The sequence below is a fragment of the Tinamus guttatus genome, unplaced genomic scaffold (genome assembly GCF_059628265.1).
Source record: "Tinamus guttatus ecotype Peru unplaced genomic scaffold, ASM5962826v1 Tinamus_guttatus_pri_ptg000133l, whole genome shotgun sequence".
Classification (NCBI taxonomy): domain Eukaryota; kingdom Metazoa; phylum Chordata; class Aves; order Tinamiformes; family Tinamidae; genus Tinamus; species Tinamus guttatus.
In genome coordinates this window covers 1,010,020-1,028,841 of record NW_028288667.1, presented here as the reverse complement: position 1 = coordinate 1,028,841, position 18,822 = coordinate 1,010,020, and the positions used below count along the sequence as shown (strand labels likewise).

General features: G+C 39.6%; 1 protein-coding gene across 2 annotated transcripts in view; it reads left to right on the top strand.

Annotated features, from left to right (window-relative positions):
* DPP10 (dipeptidyl peptidase like 10) overlaps positions 1 to 18,822 on the top strand; it is a 416,148-nt gene that overhangs the window by 234,616 nt on the left and 162,710 nt on the right. For both annotated transcript variants that reach the window (XM_088521794.1, XM_088521793.1), the window contains exons 2-3: positions 3,388 to 3,502; positions 9,837 to 9,932. In XM_088521794.1, the coding sequence (XP_088377920.1) occupies positions 3,388 to 3,502; positions 9,837 to 9,932 (211 nt within the window). The remainder of the gene's footprint in view (positions 1 to 3,387; positions 3,503 to 9,836; positions 9,933 to 18,822) is intronic.

Genomic DNA, 18,822 nt, shown 5'->3' with positions numbered 1-18,822 from the left:
ACACCTGAGATGCGTTAAGGATGTGTTTGTCTTTTTATGTTTGTCATGGTTTCTTTATGTTTGCGTGATGCAAATGGTAGTGTTTGATGAAGTTCATGCTGGAGGGGTCATTAAGTGTTATTGTCGTGATTGTGCCTCAGCTGCAGAGTGAGGCTCCTTCCCATTCCTGCTGGCAAAGCAGATCACGTTTGCTTTTCCTAGCCTAGTGTGCTTTGCCCCAGAAATTCTTCACAAAACCCTCTCAGTTTTATCAAAATGTGACAAAAATGCAAAAAAAAAAAAAAGTGTTTTTTTTTTTTTTTTAAAAAAAAGAAATGTTTCCCAAGACATCAGGAAGATGCTATTAAGATGACTCAAAACACTGACTTATTAATTCAGTGTATTAAGGCAATGTTTTCTATCATTTGTTGTCTCCTTAGTTGCGCACAGGCTTGTTAGAAAAATTATGTCTTAAAGGCTTTTTATCCTCATTGATTAACAATAAAGCTGTGCGACTCAATAAGCTCGAGGAAGGAAGCTGTAAATTTTTCTTCTAGTTATGATGCTTGCAAGAAAGCACGTAAGTTTATTCAGGTGAAAAAAAAAGAAAAAATATTTTTGGCAATACACCTATTAAATTAAAATGATTCTTTTCCTCAAATCTGTACCCCCATGCTGCTCAAAAGGAAACAGCTCTCTTAAATTATAAGCATTTGCATGTCAAATGATAAAAAAAATCTCTGGATGAATTGGACTTAATGAAAAACGGGTTCCTGTTATTATTTCTGTTGTAATAAGCGAGAGAAGGAGATGCAGGGTTGCCAGGTTAATGTCTCTCTAGGATTGTCCAGGACGTTGACCAACCCCAACCTTGCGTGCGTTTCTGCCTTCATGGCTGGGTTTTAGTAGCCTGCGCCTCGGTTACAAATCACATTCCCAAATGCATATTGCTTAAGGATTGTATTTGGCAACAATGCAATTAAATGGTTCGTGAAAAAAGGTACTTTAAATAATGAGAATACTCGCAATTGTATTATGCTTTGAGCAGCCATTTTCTGATTCATTAGAGTTGGATTGTAAAATCTATAATAACATTATAGTAGTATTATATATAAAACACCCTCTTCAAAAGTTGATATTTTTTCAAACCACTCTAATATAACAGCCTGTTTAGAAGATTACATCCTTAAATCTCCATCTGTGCGTTTAATGCTATTATGTGCCAGTTAGCAGTTAGTTATGGGGAAACTTTCTGACATGGGAAGCTTTCCCTGGTCAGGCTTTCCGGGATGCTGCCCCTTGAATACCTCAGCCTTGGCATGCCCAGAATGGCTGCTTCTGTCTTGACGATGATACATGGTCTAAAAACCCATTTAACTGCCTTTTGTTTATAACCGTGTTGCAGTGCAAGGCTGGGAGGATTTTTGAAGCATAGCAACTTCATCTGTTTTAAGACTTTAATTTTTTGTAATGGCAGAGATTAATCCCACCAATGTCTTACACTAAAATGTTGTTGTCCAAGACCAAAAGTTCTTTGTGATCTTCTAAATGGCTTCTAGTCTAATAAATGGGAGCACCTCATGGTTTCCATCTAATTATTAAACCCGACTACCTTTTTCTTAATCAGAGTTGTACTTTTTATGCTGCTCTTCAAAGTTTTCAGCTAGCTGGAAGCCCCCTTCTTTCCCACCATGGGTACCAGCAAGCTGTGTATGTTCTGCACTAGATACATCTGTTTGATCTTTCCCTTGGAAAAAATTGTGGTAGCGTTTAGCATAGAGCTTTATTTTTAGAAGCTGAACAATACTCATCTCCGTTGAGAAGAGCCTGCTGAATAATGAGAACTTGGTTCAATTTTTAGAGGCTCGGACACAGAGGACATTCATCAGGTTGTTGGGCCTCTGTGGTTTTGAGGCAGTCCTTGGGAACAGGATCTCACGATGCTCTGAGCGTGGCTGCCGTAACTCACTTGTAGGAACTACGAGTTCCTCTGTTACAACTGCACCCTCTTAAACGTCATTTGAATAAAGCTCATGCCATTATGTTGAGAGTAATTCCTTGCTTTCTTAGACTGTGTTACCAACATCCGAAGAATTCTTACTCAAGGAAAAATGAAAGGTTGGATCCCAGTTTGCCTGTCGGCCATGGACTATTTGTAGTGCTGTGAAAAGAGGAGGAATCCTTGGCTTAGTTGATGTGGTCAGGACTCCCAAGACCTGCTTCTTGAATGCTGAGCGTCACAAACAGGGGCTGGTGAGGCTCACCATGTATTTTTGTGACCAGTTAGGAAATTATGGGCTAATTAGTGTTTAGCAAAGTGGGGACATGGCCCTTCATGTAGCCGTGCTGTGGGGATGGGAGTGTGTGACGGACCCTACACCTGGAGCTTAGCTCCTGCGGCCTGCGTTGGACTTCATAACATAGCTCAACTTCTGAAGTGGGTTCAGACTCTCTTCTGAAAAGCCCCTTTTTCCTTCTTCCTTTTTTTTTTCTTTTTTTGTCATGTTACAGTAATTTATTTTTGTGTCAATAAAGGCAAGGATAATTGTGGCAGAGGAGTACTTGCTCGTGCCAGGTGGAGATACAAAAACTTTGTTTCTTGTGAGAGAGCGAGTTGAGGTCATGTGAAACTGCTCTCTCACTGTTTTTGTGTTTCTGCAAAGTTGTGGGATACTTATTTTGGCTCCAAATTGGTCTATAAGCAGAGGCAAATCATCGCTGCTATTGACCAGCCTAAATCCCGTCTGACTAGTGTTAATAGGAGCTAAATGTGTAACCACAGAGCAGATTCACTGAAGTGTATTAGTAGTTACAGAAGCATTTGTTTAGCATTTGTTACAAGCTACTGTTTATATTTTACGAGTAATAGGGGAGTAGTTTGCAGTTGAACTACTGTATAGAGAAAGAAGAGCAACGCGGTTTAGTGTGGAGTATTTTGAGCTTCAGGCAGTTTTGTAAATGTTTTCTATTACAAATAAGTTTAATAGCATGCATTAAAAAGGATATGTATTTAAACCTTTATGGTCCATACCACTTTAGGTGGAATTACAGTAAATTGCTGCATTTCATTTCTGTAATTATCGTGTAAACTGCTAGTTGATGTTGTCCTGAAGTTTATGTTCAGCACTTTTTAACACCAGTCATATTTTGGACAGCTTGTATAAGCTCATTTGATTGTCTCTTAAGGAAATAAAAATTCATGTATATTAAAAAAAAAAAAGCTATCTCTATAAAAAGGTGCAAGAGTGATGCACCTTTGGATGACTACGTGAACAACTGAGGGGATGGGGTGGTGCTCAGCTCCCTTGCTGTGATTATAAACATGTATTTTATCGGTAATACATCTAGAAATATATGCTGCTGAAACATGGCATTTTCCTTTTATTTTATTTTTTTCCATTCCTGTAGGAACTTGGAAGTAACAGCCCTCCGCAGAGGAACTGGAAGGGAATTGCTATTGCGCTGCTGGTGATTCTAGTTGTTTGTTCACTCATCACTATGTCTGTCATTCTTTTAACCCCAGGTAACCTGCTTCTTTATTTTCTCTTACTGAAGGTGTATGATTCATAATGCGGTCATTAAAATGACATGTAAATGTGAAAATATCTCTTGCCTTTGAACGTTTTAACTCCTGGCTACTATAAATTTGGTGCCCGTGGGGCCTCAGAGTTCCCGGAGGCTCATGGAGCATAAGTATTTGGCTTCAGCAGCAGGCCCTTAGGGTTGTGTTGGCCTGGAGATGGCCACAAGGGATCCTTAGCCTCAGCAAGTGAGAACTCACTTTAAGATTTATCCATTTGTCATCCTGTAAAAGTTCAGGTTCAGAGGTGGGCTAGAAGACTGCTGGAGTCTAACACAGAGACTGAAACTTTCTGGTGAAGCAGAAGCATGCATCTTCCGACCAGACGTGCCCAAGCTTCTCTTTTCTTGCTCTCAAAAGGGAAGAGAGAGGGAATTATTTTTTTCAAAGACTTTATAGCTGGGGAAGCAACCATTTAACTATATGGATAGAACCCTGAGAGAAGGAAACTCTGCACAAGCAGCATATGCAATATCTGTTTGATTTCCTTTGGTCAGATTTAAAGTCCTAATGAAAAGTACCTGCACTGCATGGTCCATCTAGATAATAAGTGTTAGTCTGCAAATTTTCTATTGACATGCCCAGTTTACATAAAAGTGAAGGGCAAGAGATGTGTTGTTTAGGCTAACGATGGTTCCAAGTTATTTGACCGCTGGACCAAATCATGAAGGGAAGCTGGGTGGGTTTGTGTATGGGTCACTCCCCTTGGAGAAGGTGCTGGGAATAAATGGAAAGCGACCAAGAATTTTGCTGTAGGAGTGCAGAGCATGTAGTCATAGAACTGACTTCTCTGCTTCTCCTGTTCTGTAGAAGAATCTACTGCATGGTGCTACCCAGGGAACGCTCAAGAAATGGTTGTTTGCTTAACTTGGAGCGTTTCGATAGGAATAAAAACAAAGCTGTGCTGCTCCAGTCTCAGGGAGTGTGCGAGGGGCTCCCCAGGGGTAAGGAAAGACAAACACGAGGGCAGGCAGTGGTGGGCTCTGGTGCACTTCGAGACACGAGGCTGTTTTTCTTTTCCGGGAGAGGTTTCTTTGGTTTTAAGGCTTGTGGAATCTCAGAAGGGATTTGTTGGAATTCACAATAATAAGCACCAGATCTGGCTCTTAAAACCATATAGCATTATTAGTGATGGAAAAACATAAATGGAAGTCTTTGAAGGCGTTCCTGTAAAAGGAAAAAAAAAAAAAAGAATAAACAACCCAAGGAAATGTGTTTTTTCTTTTTTCTTTCTTTCTTTTTTTTTTCTTTCTTTCTTTTTTAATATGGTAAAAAATGCTCAATTAATTACAGCATCTCCGGGATTGCTGCAAATCCTGAGAGCTTGCTGCAAAACTTTTATGTAATCTAGGACCTACATTTCAGTTCAAATCATGCAAGTAAAACTAGTTCTGTCAGCTCAGATGCTCTAAGATATCCCAAGGAGACTGCAGAGCTTGGTATAATTAAGAGTCTTTTTTTCCAAAGTGATCTAGGTCTATAAAACTATGGTTTTTTTTTTGTTTGTTTTTTTTTTTTTTTTTGCTAGTTGGAAACACCAAACTAAGGTTTGGGGGGTTAGCGTGGGATATCTAATTCACCAATCTTTGATCCTACTCAGTGCTCTTTCCCCTACGCTTTCATGATTAATTAATATATTTTTGAAAGAGAGTGTTCTAGTATTCTGTCAGTTTTTTGGTGGGTGTTAAGCTGAACTGCCGCTGAAGTTATCTGGTCTTGAACATAGCTCCAGTGCCTTTGGGATGTCTGATATTCAAGGAGAGAAGAAAGGCAGAGACTGTCTCCTAGGTTTGGAAACTGCCTAGTGAGGGAGGCTTAGTGCTAGGGTGCTCCAAGTCTGTTGTTAAAAGTATCTGGTTTTGCAAATAACATTTCATAAAATATGGCAGATATAAATCAAGACAGTCAGGGCAATAGTGAGAATTATGTAATGCATTAGCATGGGGTAGTTCAGAGTGCATTGCTTTTCATTGCTATTTTGAGCATCAGAAGTTTGTTTCCCTATGCTGTCTCTGCTGATGGCTTTTTTGAGGATTCATATTAATTCCCTTAAGCACAGTGCTTCAAGCCCTTTTATTTTTTGGTGGGGACATTGACACTTACAGATGGTGGCAGTTCTGGAGCTTGACTGGTCTGTGTAAAGCATTTTAATTCAAGTTACGCGAAGGCAAAATGTATTTATTAATAATGCTAAATCCAACCAAAATAATTGTTTTTGCTTACAGTTATGTTTGTATTGTGTTGCCTATAATGCAGGAAATTCTGGGTCTATGTGCACTGTAATGGTGCCATTGGACTTGGTGAATGTGGAACAACAATTTTCTTGCTTGTTCTAATATAGGAACCAGTGTTTTTGTATGAGATAACAAACTTTTACAACAAAAACATCTGTGTAAGCTGTATGCAAAGGGCTTCAGAGATGCTTTCTTTTCAGTTCCTTCTGGTAAAGGAACAAGCAATGTTAAAGCTAAATAGAAAATACTGATGTCTGTTTTTAGTGGGTTTTTTTTTATTAGCACACAAAATGCATCTTGAATATACAGCACTGCTTAAGCATCATTTTGAAATGGGCGATGTAGCTTCATCTAATCCTGTTAATATATGAAATACTGTGTTTGTGTCACAGTTCTGGTTGTGATGCCAGTATGGGTTGGCAACCATGGTAATGGTCCCCGATACATTGCTTGTCATCTGTGCTAATGCCCTGGAGCTTTTCAAGAGAGCTACTGCTGTCAGCAGAGCCACGGAGAAGTGGAAGAACAGGGTGTTTCAGCCCGGCAAGGGAATAGTGATAGACTTGAATGACCTCTCAGTCCAGCCTGCTCTTGCTGGTGGCCTCGTGTCCCCAGTTTTCTCCACAATTAGGTGAATGTGTTGATGAAATGAAGTTCAGGAAGACAGCAAAAATGAGATTACTCTTGCTGGAGGAAGTATGGAAACTCTAGGGATTTCAGAGAAGGAGCCTGTCATCCTCCCTGGAGGTTAATTACAAATCCAGTGATTTTTGTGTGTGTAAGATCTGGAGATGGTTATGGGAAAAGTTATACAAGAAGAAAGAATAAAAACAGAAAGTACCTTGGGAATAAAACTGAAAGCAAAAGCATCTATACAAAAAATGGTCTCAGAAGAGCATAAGAGTTGTCCAAACATTGCCGTGTTGGTGCAGCCTTGACATTTAGGACTGCCCTTCTCTTTGGGAATGTCACTAGTTCCCTCTTCAGGGTAACGTATGCTTTGGAGAGATGAGACAGACTCTTAATGCTGCTCGGGGCCCTCCTTTGCTGATATATATTGATGTCAGCAGTTAGGCCGTGCATGCTGATGTATGGTAATTACTGTCAAGCAGAGTGGCGTGTGAACTCCATGGCAAAATGTAGTCAGTTTTGCTCTCGCTTGATGCAAAGAAAATGGGCAGCTTTGCAGAAAAATTCCGTAGAGAATGTTTAGGTCAGCCAAGCTGCCAGAAAATGCTTTTGTGAAATTGCTTTGAATAGAAGGGACCTCCAGGAAGAGGATCCATTTGGATTACGTCTCTCTTCTCAGGAGAGAGCTGGGACTCACCCCCTCACACAGTGTCTCATGATTCTTTTCAAATTAATAGAAAGGGAACCAGTAGTGATTCTCTTTTGTTGAAGTAGGTATTTATCCTACTTCAATTTATAAAATTGAGGTTTGCAATTAAAACTGCATAGGCTCTGTATAATCACTGTAAATTAGCAAGCAGATTTTGGTAATCTGACTACTTTCAGTCAAGTTGTTTTTCCTTTCTCAAAGATAATATAGATATGTGCATCAGTTGTTGGACTGTTAAGCTGTTTATTTAAAGCACAGTTAGGAAGTATGGCCATTAGTTTTTAATGTTTGATTTTGTTTGTCTCTCTTGTGATCTGTATTCCTTTGCTATGTATAACTTACATAACTTCAGATTGAAAAATAGAAACTCATGAAATAGCATGAGGACATCTGAAGTATGATTCCTTTAACGAATAATGCAGTCAAATTTTAAGTGGAAATGAAAGAGAGAAAGATGATTTTGTAATGCCATAATAAACATAAAGTGGAAAAAGGTGGTTTTTAAAAGTACTTTGTCAAGTATGTACCAGTTTGCTCACATGCTGAAGAGAAATTCACCCATTAGAGTATTTTGAGAGCTAACATGATATGTATATGTATTGCTATAGGCACCAACCAAAAGTATTATTTTAGATCATTTTTTAGCCAATTCAGTATTCTGCTGAAAAAATGGGCAGTGTGGAATATTGATAGTGGGGAAAGCTGGTGTCAAAGACTACAACAAGGTTCCGTTTCGGTAATGGCTTAGCATTAAAAAAAGAACTATTCAAATGTGCAGTAAAATGGCTTGGAAATGCCCCTTTTTGACTTAGATATGTTAATTGCAAGTTAAAAAATTATTTTAAAATATGGTTTATATCATGGTTACCTGGAAGTTACATGCTTGTAAGACAGCAGAGCAGGTACCTGATGTCCTTCCAATACATAGTTCTAGGAGATTTTACTAAAGTAGTTAAAAATAAGGGAAGAAAGAAGTGAAAAATGTCTTCAGTAAGACAATTTTTTGCAACATGACAGCTCGTGTGAGCTGAGGCAGGATCCGCAGGGTTGCAGTGAGTAGAGTCTGAGCCTCCCGGCCGCTGCGAGGGGGCCTCTGGGGATGGGGCGAGCGGCAGGACCACGGTGGGATGCGGCAGGACCACGGTGGGATGCGGCAGGACCACGGTGGGATGCGCCCGTTGTTTTTTGGAGATACGAATTGTGGTTGTGGAGCTGAGCGAGGCCTGAGCGGCACATGCAAAATGACAGAGTTTGGAAGGAGCAGGAGCTCAGGAGGCTCCCCGGTGCAAGCAGAGGGGTTGGGAGTGGATCAAGAGAGATAATGTTCCTCTCTGCTAAAGCCCCGCGGCGGCTGTGCATGAGCGTGGAGTCCCATGCTGGGCTCAGGGGCTAAAAAGACTCCAAAGCCCGAACTGGCCATTTTGATCCCCAGAAAGTGGGAGGAGAGCAAGAAGCTTCTTTAAGGATTAGGATGTTTGTTTTATGAGAGGGGAAGGGAAGCTGTGGGAGATGGTGAACAGCAGCTCGCACTGCACTTTGCCAATGCTTTCCAGTACTGAGCCTGCCTGAGTAAAGACCAGTAGCTAAGCTGGGACTGGTTTTATTCAGAAGGAAGGGGTCACCTTCCCATCTGAAACACATTGCAGACTATCACCTTCACAGAGCACAAGTTGTTTTAGTTCTGTTTAAAAACGTGCTGGTAACGCGTCGTGTAAGGTGGTACAAGAGCTCCTCGTCTGCAGGGATTCAGGATGCTCTTTTCTATGTGTGAAGCATATTTAATATCAGCTATTTAATATCAGCAAAACTATTTAATATAATTGTGGGGAATGGCAAGAGCTACCGCTAGCCGGCAGCTTCAGCTGGGGACAGGTCCATCTGAGCCCCTGCGAGGTGGGAAGAGCCCCAGCACAGCAAAGCTCTGCTGTGACATCCCCAAATACTGGCCACGGATGGTGAAAGGGTGAAAAGAGCTGCCTGGGCATCTGCCTAGTTCCTTGCATGGGATGCAATTAGATGCCTGCTTTTCCTGGTGCAGGAGCAACATATACCCACCCAACCAGCACTTCTTTTAGCCACTGACACTCCTCTGAATAGCCTAGAGCAGTTAGGTTAAGTACATAGGGGTGGTGTAAGAAGGGTCATTGGAAAATTTAGATTTTACAGCAAACTGCATCTTTTGCTTTAATTGTGGCTCTCATCTGGCACATCGGTGTGGCAGATCACCTATGAGAACATTTAACCTGCTGCACAAGGGGAGCGGAGCTGGAAGATCCATATTGGCCAGTGTTTGGAAGCACAATAGTTCAAATTAAGCCAAATGTTACACTGTGCTTATTGCTACAGTGCAAGCATAGACCACAAAATGCACATAATGACATATCTATCTATCTATCTGTATCTTTATGTATGTGTAAACACACTCACTTGATTATCTAAGATGTAGGGCAGGTAATATTTGTTGTAAAATGACTACTTTAAGGAGTATTTTACCTGAGGTCTCTCCTCTGTTTTAGGTAATCAATCTGGCCTTCATGCTGTGGAAATAGGCGTAGTAGTTTGCAATTCGGCTTGCTTGGGTGTTATTACTGATCTTGGCAGGACCTTTAAACTATATAATCTGGTTCTGCAATCCTGACGTTTTGCAAACTGAACTGGATATGTTGTTTTGATATCCATCTAAAACGATGCTGTTCTTTTTTAGATGAGCTTGCAAATTCATCAGAAACGAGATTGTCCTTGGAGGATCTCTTCAGGAAGGAGTTCGTAGTTCATAATCCAGATGCCAAATGGATTAATGGTAAGTATCTAATATCTCATATAGCTTGAAAGTAGAAAATCATTTTGAGTGTGCAATGTTGAATTTTGAGCATTGCTATCCAGGCATTGAGGAGGAATTGGTTAAAACTTCAGACTCTCTTGAAATTGTTTGGTGTCCTGGTTTTCTTTGTAGTTCTGAGTCATGACTGTTCATTAATTTTTTAAGTGGTTTTCTAATTTTAAATCTCTGTCTAATAGAAAGGCATTAACTTTTTCTTTTCAGTTTCTTTCAGTTTTTCTTTCAGTTTAGACTCCGGACTGAGTTGGTGGCAGTGGTTAAAAATTGATTTTTTAAGAGCTGGACCTTGTTTATGGGTTTGTGAAAAGATCAGATGAGTTCTGATAATAGCTGGATTTTGGGACTTGCAGCCTGGTTCTAGGGCTTTGTGTCTGGAATGGATGTTAAATATTTCACACTAATTCAGTGTACTTTTATGGCTCTTAGTCATTTTCTGAAGCCTGTGAGTTGTACTTAAGGCTCTGTTTTATTAAATGATGTATAAGTGATGTGCAAATTATCAATGAATAATGCTCACTTTTAATGTAATTTTTAAAGTCCTTTTCTCTTGATTAAATGTGTTATTCATTTTTTTTTTCTTGGCAAGAAATGCAAAAATAGCACAACAGTGCCCATCTGTTTCATGTCATTGCAGCTGGATGCATATTTTGGTGTGTTGTGCCAGATGCCATGATCAGAGGAATGGCAATGGGTTTTGTACAAAATACTGTATTTTTAGGGAATGTTTGGTGGCTGGGAAGAGTCTGATGCTCTGGCGACTGTTTATGTGAATTTAGAATAACTTTGTAATGGAAATGATTCAATTAATCAACTTTGCCATTCAGTGATCAGTAGCAATAGTTTTTGTTTGTAGGAATCCATATTTTAACTAAATTTTTGCTTTCTGGTATGCTCTACAGAATTAAAAGGGCATAACCAGGGTGTGTGCATATCTTACAAGAATGAAAAGGGTGAAATGTATTATCAGTCTCTATTTTTACCTGAGAATTAATTTTTAATATTTTTCATGTTGCTAGGTCCTACTTTATCACATCTTCATCATGGGTTGACAAGAGTAAATATATAAATTACTGTAGCTCTTCCATCGTGTCTGTGTTCATAAGGATGCAAGGATTTCCCAGCTGCAGTGGCTAGCAAGCTCACCAAACCAAGAAAAGCTGCTTTTCATGAATTTGTTGTTACCTGCTAAATATGCAGTTTAGCAACCGCCTTGGCTTTCACCCTAGCCAAAAAATGCTGATCCTAATTCTAACTAATCCCTAACGAGGGACCTCATATTGTCAGTAAAAATGCTCATGAAGAGCTGGCAGGTACGTGCTGGTAGTAGATCCCTGTGCAAGTTGTCAGATGACTCATGTGCAGGCCTGGTGGGCATTAAGAGAGTAGGTAGAATATCCTCTGCATCTGCACTGAAACATATAGAGCTTCTAATACCAAGGTGACCTGGTTGCCTAAGGGGTTGTGGATGGACTTTGCATACCATTAGTGTATAAAGTGTAAAGGAGGTGGCTTGCTGTATTTTTGAACTCTATCCTATAGTCTGTGGGAAGATAAAGCTGCTTCAAGTAATTTTGCAGATGTGTTAAAACAAAACATGGATGTTGCTGCTAAACCTCTGCTTTTGGTGTTTCTTTTCTGACTCTCAAAATCTGTCTTAAGAAACTCATAGGAGGGAAGGTAATTTTATTAGTATCATTTGAAAATCTGTGTTCATGGACAATCTTGTCTAGAGCAGACACATCACACAGCTGCTAACTTTTCCCTCTGTTGGAAATAATATCAGAAATATTATGTGATAAAGATAGTCCTGTGTTTTATTATCACCATGGACCTACTATTTTTTAGCTTTTCTGCAGTGCTGTTTTCTCAAACAATATGAATACGAGTAAGCAGGTGTTTCCACCATTTATTTGCCAAGGAAGTGACTAACTCACCAAATGATTCACAAGAAAGAAAAAATGGATTTCTTTTTTCTCATTAGAATATATTGAGGGGCAGTTAAGGAAAAAAAATGGAACTACTTCCAGGTGTCACTAGTTATTTAGCATTCCTGATGAACAAAGGATTATGTGTATAAGTTTTTCTGTGTTTTATTTGAAAATTCACAGTGTAACCCATGTAACCAATGAAATTAGTATCTTATAAACAAAATGAGGAGGAGTCTTGCCAAGTAGCATCTCTCTTTTCTGTTTCTGTTTTTATTTTAAAACTTAGGCTAAAATTATGTTTTGTTTCCTGGTATGGTAACATTGCCATGGTAGTTGTACATGCATGGAGAATGAAATACATATCTTAATACACAACATTCTTCACTGTGGCGCTGCAGGGGAGCATTTGGCACTTTCCCTGAGTATTGGCAGGGTAAGTTCCTCCTGGACTTGGCGCAGGAACATTTCGGGTGGAAAATGAGTAACTACTCACTGCTACATGTTATTCCTCTTGGGACAGAATAATTTGCATCCATCTGAAAGTTTTATCATCTTGACCTCCTAGGAGGGAATAGGAATAGAGATTGAAAAAGCTGGTTCCTGCTTTAGTGGTTTCTGCAGTGGGTTTTTTTTTTCTTTTTTTTTTTTTTTTTTTTTTTTTAGAAAGTTGTCCAATCTTGATCCAAGGATGTCCATGTGCTAAGTGAATCCCTGTGTTCCTGGGGTGTTTACATTCTGTTTCCTTTTCTGCTTGAAACTGGCTCCACATTTTGTTTTGCTTGCCATGAAAGCTAACTGTGTTGCATACTCTTATTTACCCTGTTTCCCATGGTATAATGGCCTATTACTCCCTCCCTTCTCCCTCACTGCCCCCCACCCCAAAACAGAACAAAACCAACTGGATTGTACTTCTGAAAGTGAGGAATTGTGTTAATAAAGATGTACCTGTATCGATTTCTGTCCTGAAACACTTTCCTCAGAAAAAAACTTTCCCTCCACCTACTTGCAACCTTCTGTAGATCCATAGGTCTCCAGTCTTTGGAGGCTTTTAACTAAAACCATCTTCTCTAAAATTCCAGCAGTCGCTGGTTATGCTAAGAGCTTTTACCCAAAAAAAAAAAAAAAAAGAGAGAAAAAAAGAAAGCCAAAGAAGCTTTAGCTTCTTTAAAGTTTTGGAAGATCCTTTGGAAATGGGTAGAGTCGGGCACAGCGTCTGCAGAGCAACCGAGCCCCCATCAGCACCTGCTGAGCAGAAGGGTAAAGGTTTGGCTTGGTGCTCTTGCACTGATGCATTCATGTGAGAGGCTCCAAGAGCTAAAAATGGGTGCAAGGTAGCAGAATAATTCAATTATCTCATTAGGGAATTAAACAGAGTCATTTGGGCCTTTATTTGTGCTTATGCTGAAACCAGCTTGACTTGGGCAGGTCCCCAGTCAGCTGGGGAGGGATGTGGAGGTGCCTGCAGCTGGTCCAGGCACGTGGCTCCTTCTGCATCCCGTGGGGCCATGGCAGTGGCATTGCCACCAGTGGTCCTCTGGGTTTGGGGAGAATGCTGGCCTTTTTAGTGTTTTTGTGTTAGAGTGAAGTTTAGATGAAGTAATTCCATTGTTATTATTATTGTTATTATTATTTCCTGCAGGTCTCTAGTTACCAGAAGAATTTATTCTTAAATACTCTAGATGCAGAAAGCATATGAAGCAGAAGGTAAATAAGAGATAAATAACAGGAGGTGTATAAAACTACAAAAATGTTAATGTGAACAGGAAATGAAAACTGAAAAGAGTGGTTTCATTTCTGAAGTAGGACTGAGATTATTTGGTTGGCAGCTGTGTTGGTTTATCTCCCACCTTGACAGTGACTGGAGAAATTTTCCTTCCTCTTCCCACCCCCTGGAATTGGAGATCTCACCTTACTTCGTTTTATAGCCTTTTTCATCAGTGACCTTTATCACAAAACAAACGTTTTCCTCCATGCTGCAGAGATGCTTTTCTGTTTCGCATTTAGAGCCCGGTGCCTGGGAGCAGAGCTTGCCGCCTCCGGTCTCTGCTTGGCCGCTTGCAAAGCCGACAGAAAAAGGTTCCCCTGTGGGGCGAGAGGCCGAGGATGACGGATGCCTTCCCCTGCCTCTTCTCTGCCCTGAAGATGAGCTGTTGTAGAGCCAATTGCTCACATAGACCTTGTGTGTTTGTCCTTTGAATTCTCGACAGCACTACAACTGGTGAAATACAGGTTTTCCCGGTTGTTTTTTACCCCAGGCAGTTTGCAGCCTGGTCTTTGGATAGTATGACTTAGTGGCTGTTTTTACCGGGCTTCCTTCCGGAGCTCCCTTGCCATCTGCTGCATGCACAGTCCTCCTTTCTCCTCCCCTGTTATTGATGTCTCTGAGGTGCCTCATGACTTGCTAAACTCAAAAGCAGATCTTGGGTAATTTCTGCTCAGATCAACAGTGTTCGGCCCCACTGCTGCATCGATGCTGGTGTCAGTATTAATGATCATTAACAAGCATTAAACAGGGCTCCATATTCAGGTCCATTAACTTGTGTCACCATGGCATTTTGCAAATGACTCCTTAGCACACCTCTTCAGAGACATCCCTTCCATCTCCGATGCTCTTCCTACACAAACACAGGGTTGTGTTAGAGGTGACCCCTGCACTGGCTTTGCCTCTCTTCTTCACTCGATCATTACCATTATTGACTGCAAAAATTTTCTCTGGGCATTTGTTTTCTAACTGGTTTTCCACTAGACATGTTATTGTTGCTCCACAGAGCACTTGAAATTTATTTTTCTGAAGAGTCTTTATTTCTGGCTACCACCTATTTCTATTTGTATTTACTGAGATCCAAGCTTGGCGATATCTCTGTGGATGGAGTGGGATCCACAATCTAGCACTTAAGCTGGGAAATATAAAATCAGCTCTTTCAACCTGTGGAAGATCAAACTGCACCTTGCTACCTCTCACTGAAAATACAACTAATCATTCCAATCCTCCTTAAAATTTATGTCCATATTGATTTTAGACTTATTCCACAACCCAAAGCATTAAGAATTTAACAAAGAGATCAATATGCTTAGTTACAAAATATTTATACAGGCAGCAGGGTATCTATCATATATGGTATTGTATTTTAGAAGAGGCTAGCAAATGGTTTACGTTTTCCAAGCAGTCTTTATAGATAACGACCTAATATTCAAGGGGTAAGTACAATAATTCTGTATGTGAACCCTTAGTGAGGAGGATCAGGCACTTAATAAATTGTAGTTCTCCCTTTTTCATGAAGCAAAAGTCTCCCGAGCGTAGTCTACATCTTAAGGTTATGCTTCCACTTGCCATAGTAATGTCCCTGAAGAGGAAGACTTTCCTCCTCTTAGTACTATGCTTTTGACTAAGAAAGCAATCCTTAATGTAAAGAAGTATAAAGTGCATGTGCTATGTTACTTTTAAATATTATTCTTTAGGGCAAATATATTTACTATATAGGAAAGCCTGACTGGAGTATTGGACTGATAAGAGTGAGTGAGTGGCTGTTGTCAAGCAGGTCTGCCAGTTCCCTCCAGGACACCCTGTTTTTCCTCTATTTTATGCTTTGACTTTGGAGGTGTACGTGTTCATTCAGATTCATATAGATACGAATTTTTAGTTCATTTATAACCACCCGACACAAAGTTATTACCCCAAGAGTTAGACCCATAGACATGCACACCAGCCTGAGGTCATTCTTCGTATGAAGATGCAGATTGGTTTTCCTTGTTATCTATTTCTCTGTGATACAAAAGAACTTGTTTAATTTTTCTAGTATGTTTGGAAAGGGATTTGGGAAGGTGTGGATGCTCGAGCTGGGAGCTGCCCCTTCCAAATGTCTTTTCATCTTTCTCTGGGCACATGTGAAGTGCAATGGGAACAAAAGCACCATAAGCTTTAGATGGTTGCAATTTTGAGGGCCTGACTTATTACATTTTTAATTTACTGTTACAGAAATCGAACGGGGCCCACGTACTATCTGTACAAGGCATTTATCCGGTCTGACTAAGTTTCCAGGCAATTTGTGTGAGATATTTGCCAACTAGTAATCATTATAGCAACTATGCATCTTTTTGCCAAATCAGTAAGCGTAGATTGATTTTGATCCATTAATAAGGCTATACAAACCCATAGCCTCTCTAGTGAGATAATTAAATTCTTGGCAATTTGTTAAAATAAAATTACTAAAGCAGGGAAAGAGGGAAAACAAACAGACTTTTGCCTGAATTTAAATATTGGCCATTGATGCTGAGAGCGCTTCAGATTTATCCATTTTTTTCCCCTAATGTTTTTCTGTGGTCTTTTGTTGGGAGAAACAAACCCATTAGGAGAAAGGAAATCTTTAGCTTTGAGATCTTTTTTTTAAAATCTGAAGTTCACCACCTACTTGCTGATGAAAGAAGACCATCTTACTTATCAGCACTTTAAAGGGAAGTGGAGAGTGCGTTTTCTGTACTTGCAGCCTGCTTCAAGCATATGGCTGGCAGCCTTTCTCCGTTTGGAATTTTACTTCACTTTTTGTTATTGTAAGGGGAGCCAAAGCTGCTGGGAAACCCTAAAATTTCCTGCAGTTTTATGAATTGCAAATTAGAAGTCAAAGTTGAAATACTTGAAATTGTAAAAATATGGTTGTGAAAACGCAGGAGGAGCTTCGTTGTTGGTCATAGTAACGTGCAGACCAAGCAGATAAGTTCACGTGCTTTATTGCAGGTGAGGTATTAGCTGAGAATGAGCAATAACTTCAAAATCAACAGATATTGGCTCCACCTGAAGGATAGTTATGGGTCCCATCAGGAAGGCAGCTGCTTCTTGTTTTCTTCTCAGCCCTGGAGTTGGGTACAAAGACTTGTTTTCCAGTTGGTACTGTTAATTCTCTAGCAATGATTCAAAGATGCAGATACTTGGTACTGCAGCCTAGAGGGAGGCAGCTCTTCTGTAAGGCCTGAGGAGCTGCTGTAGGTGATGACTTTGTGAGTATTAATTAATAGAGACATCTGTGAGAAGCAGAGTGGTGAAGATGGTTGGCTGAAGGTATTTTCATTGGAAAGCTTTTCAGAGTTTCTCTTTTTTTTTTTTAAAAAAAAAATCTACTTTTATTAAAAAAGTCTTTTTCTCTTTTATTTTACTTCTAAAGCTTTTTTCTTTTGAAGTTCTACATTTTTGATAATGTGAGACATTTTAAGGAAAAAAAAATCTCTGTGGTATAATCATTTCATTTTGTCAGTTCTGTTTTATTTTAGTACACTTTACACTACTTATGCCAATATTTTATAAATGCCAAAGTGCCACATTTTGGCATTAGTTGAGCAAGTTGCTGGAACACTGTGAAATATGTATTTCAGTCTCTCCTGTTTGAAATTCTGAGGAAAAATAATGTGAAGTTTTTCAGTTTATTCTATTTTGGAATAAAAAGAAATGTACTGTTCAATACTTTGTTTTCTGGCTATCTCTATGCAATTTAGAGAAGAGGACTCTAAATCAGATTATAATTTACTTAAGGCTGTAGAGGAAGTTGTAAATTATACAAAGGATCATGTTGCATTATTCCATGCATGGAAGTCAACTGCAGAGCTAATACTAAAACCTGCAGCATTTGCAGTGGTTTCTGATGGCTTCCAGAGGTGCAAAACTATGGAAATTGGTTCCTCTTAGGAGATATTTCAAAGGCAGAAGCTGGCTCTTTCTGTGTAACTGCTCATATAATGAAATCTATCTATCTAAGTTGTGAATTTTTATCTTTTTTTTCTTTTTCCTACATAGCATTGTATCTTGTTCTCCTAGAGGCAAGGACTGACTGTTCTAGTGAGTTAGTCTTCTCTCTTTTTTTTATTTTAGCAGTTTTGAAATGATCATATAAAGTGTTACATTAATGTTCCCCTCTGTTTTTCATACTCTGTTCTTTTTTTTTTTTTTTTTTCCCCAAGCTATTCCATGAGATCCTATTATAATAAATCTTGTTAGTTAAGGACTAGTAGGCCTCTAAACTCAATTTTTGAAGACCTTGATTAGCCTATGCATGTTACTATAATGGGAATAATAACAATAGCCTTACTGCTTCTTCTGGTGTATTTAATGAAGTTAAATTAAATTTTCAACAATTCAGCAAAGGTCAGAGGATTGGGTGTAGTGAAAAAAGGCTATAAGTGGAAAACTCTGGTTCATTTTCGCTTGAAGGGAAGAGAGATGCTTGCAAGAAAGCATCACCTGACGTGATGGGAGTTTCTGGACATCGTGGTGAAGATGATCTGTCCTGTTGCTGAAAAGTAAGCATTATGCCAGAATAAGAAACAGGATCTGAGCCATGAGATGGCTCCTTGCCAGATCCTTTTCTTTGGAAAAGTGTCTGTTGCTTTTTCTTCTGGAGCAGGGTTGGCCTTTATTGGAAACTTTTCTGAGAGGAGAGGAAAAGAGAGAAAAAAAAAAAAAAACACGGTATAAGCATCTTTTTGTGCATTCTCAAGAGTTAGTCGTGACAGGCGCTCCCATCTGCCCCTCATGGGAGAAGGGATGTTGATTATTACTTTGTCAAAGTATTTCCTGGAATGACGAAAAATGCGAGTTTGTTTTTATTTCGGAGACACTTTTGGTGTGAAATCTCACTGCTTACCTAGGAGAGCATTACACAAAGGACCGTAGGCAAAAATCATCTGATCACATCTTCAGCAGAGCGGCAGCAAAAAGTTGTTTCAGTAATGGGAATTTTAAAAGTGTTTTGGAATGACAACCTTTAATTATAAGGGTAATTATTTTTATTGCTTTTTACAATGTGTTTTTCCAACATAATAGCAAGCCGATTTCCTGCATTCAGGCCTTCCAGTGAAAGAAAAATCTTTTCTGAGTGCGTAATTTGAATTTAAATGAATGCAGACCTTTGTACGTGGCTCGCATAGCATGGGAGTGA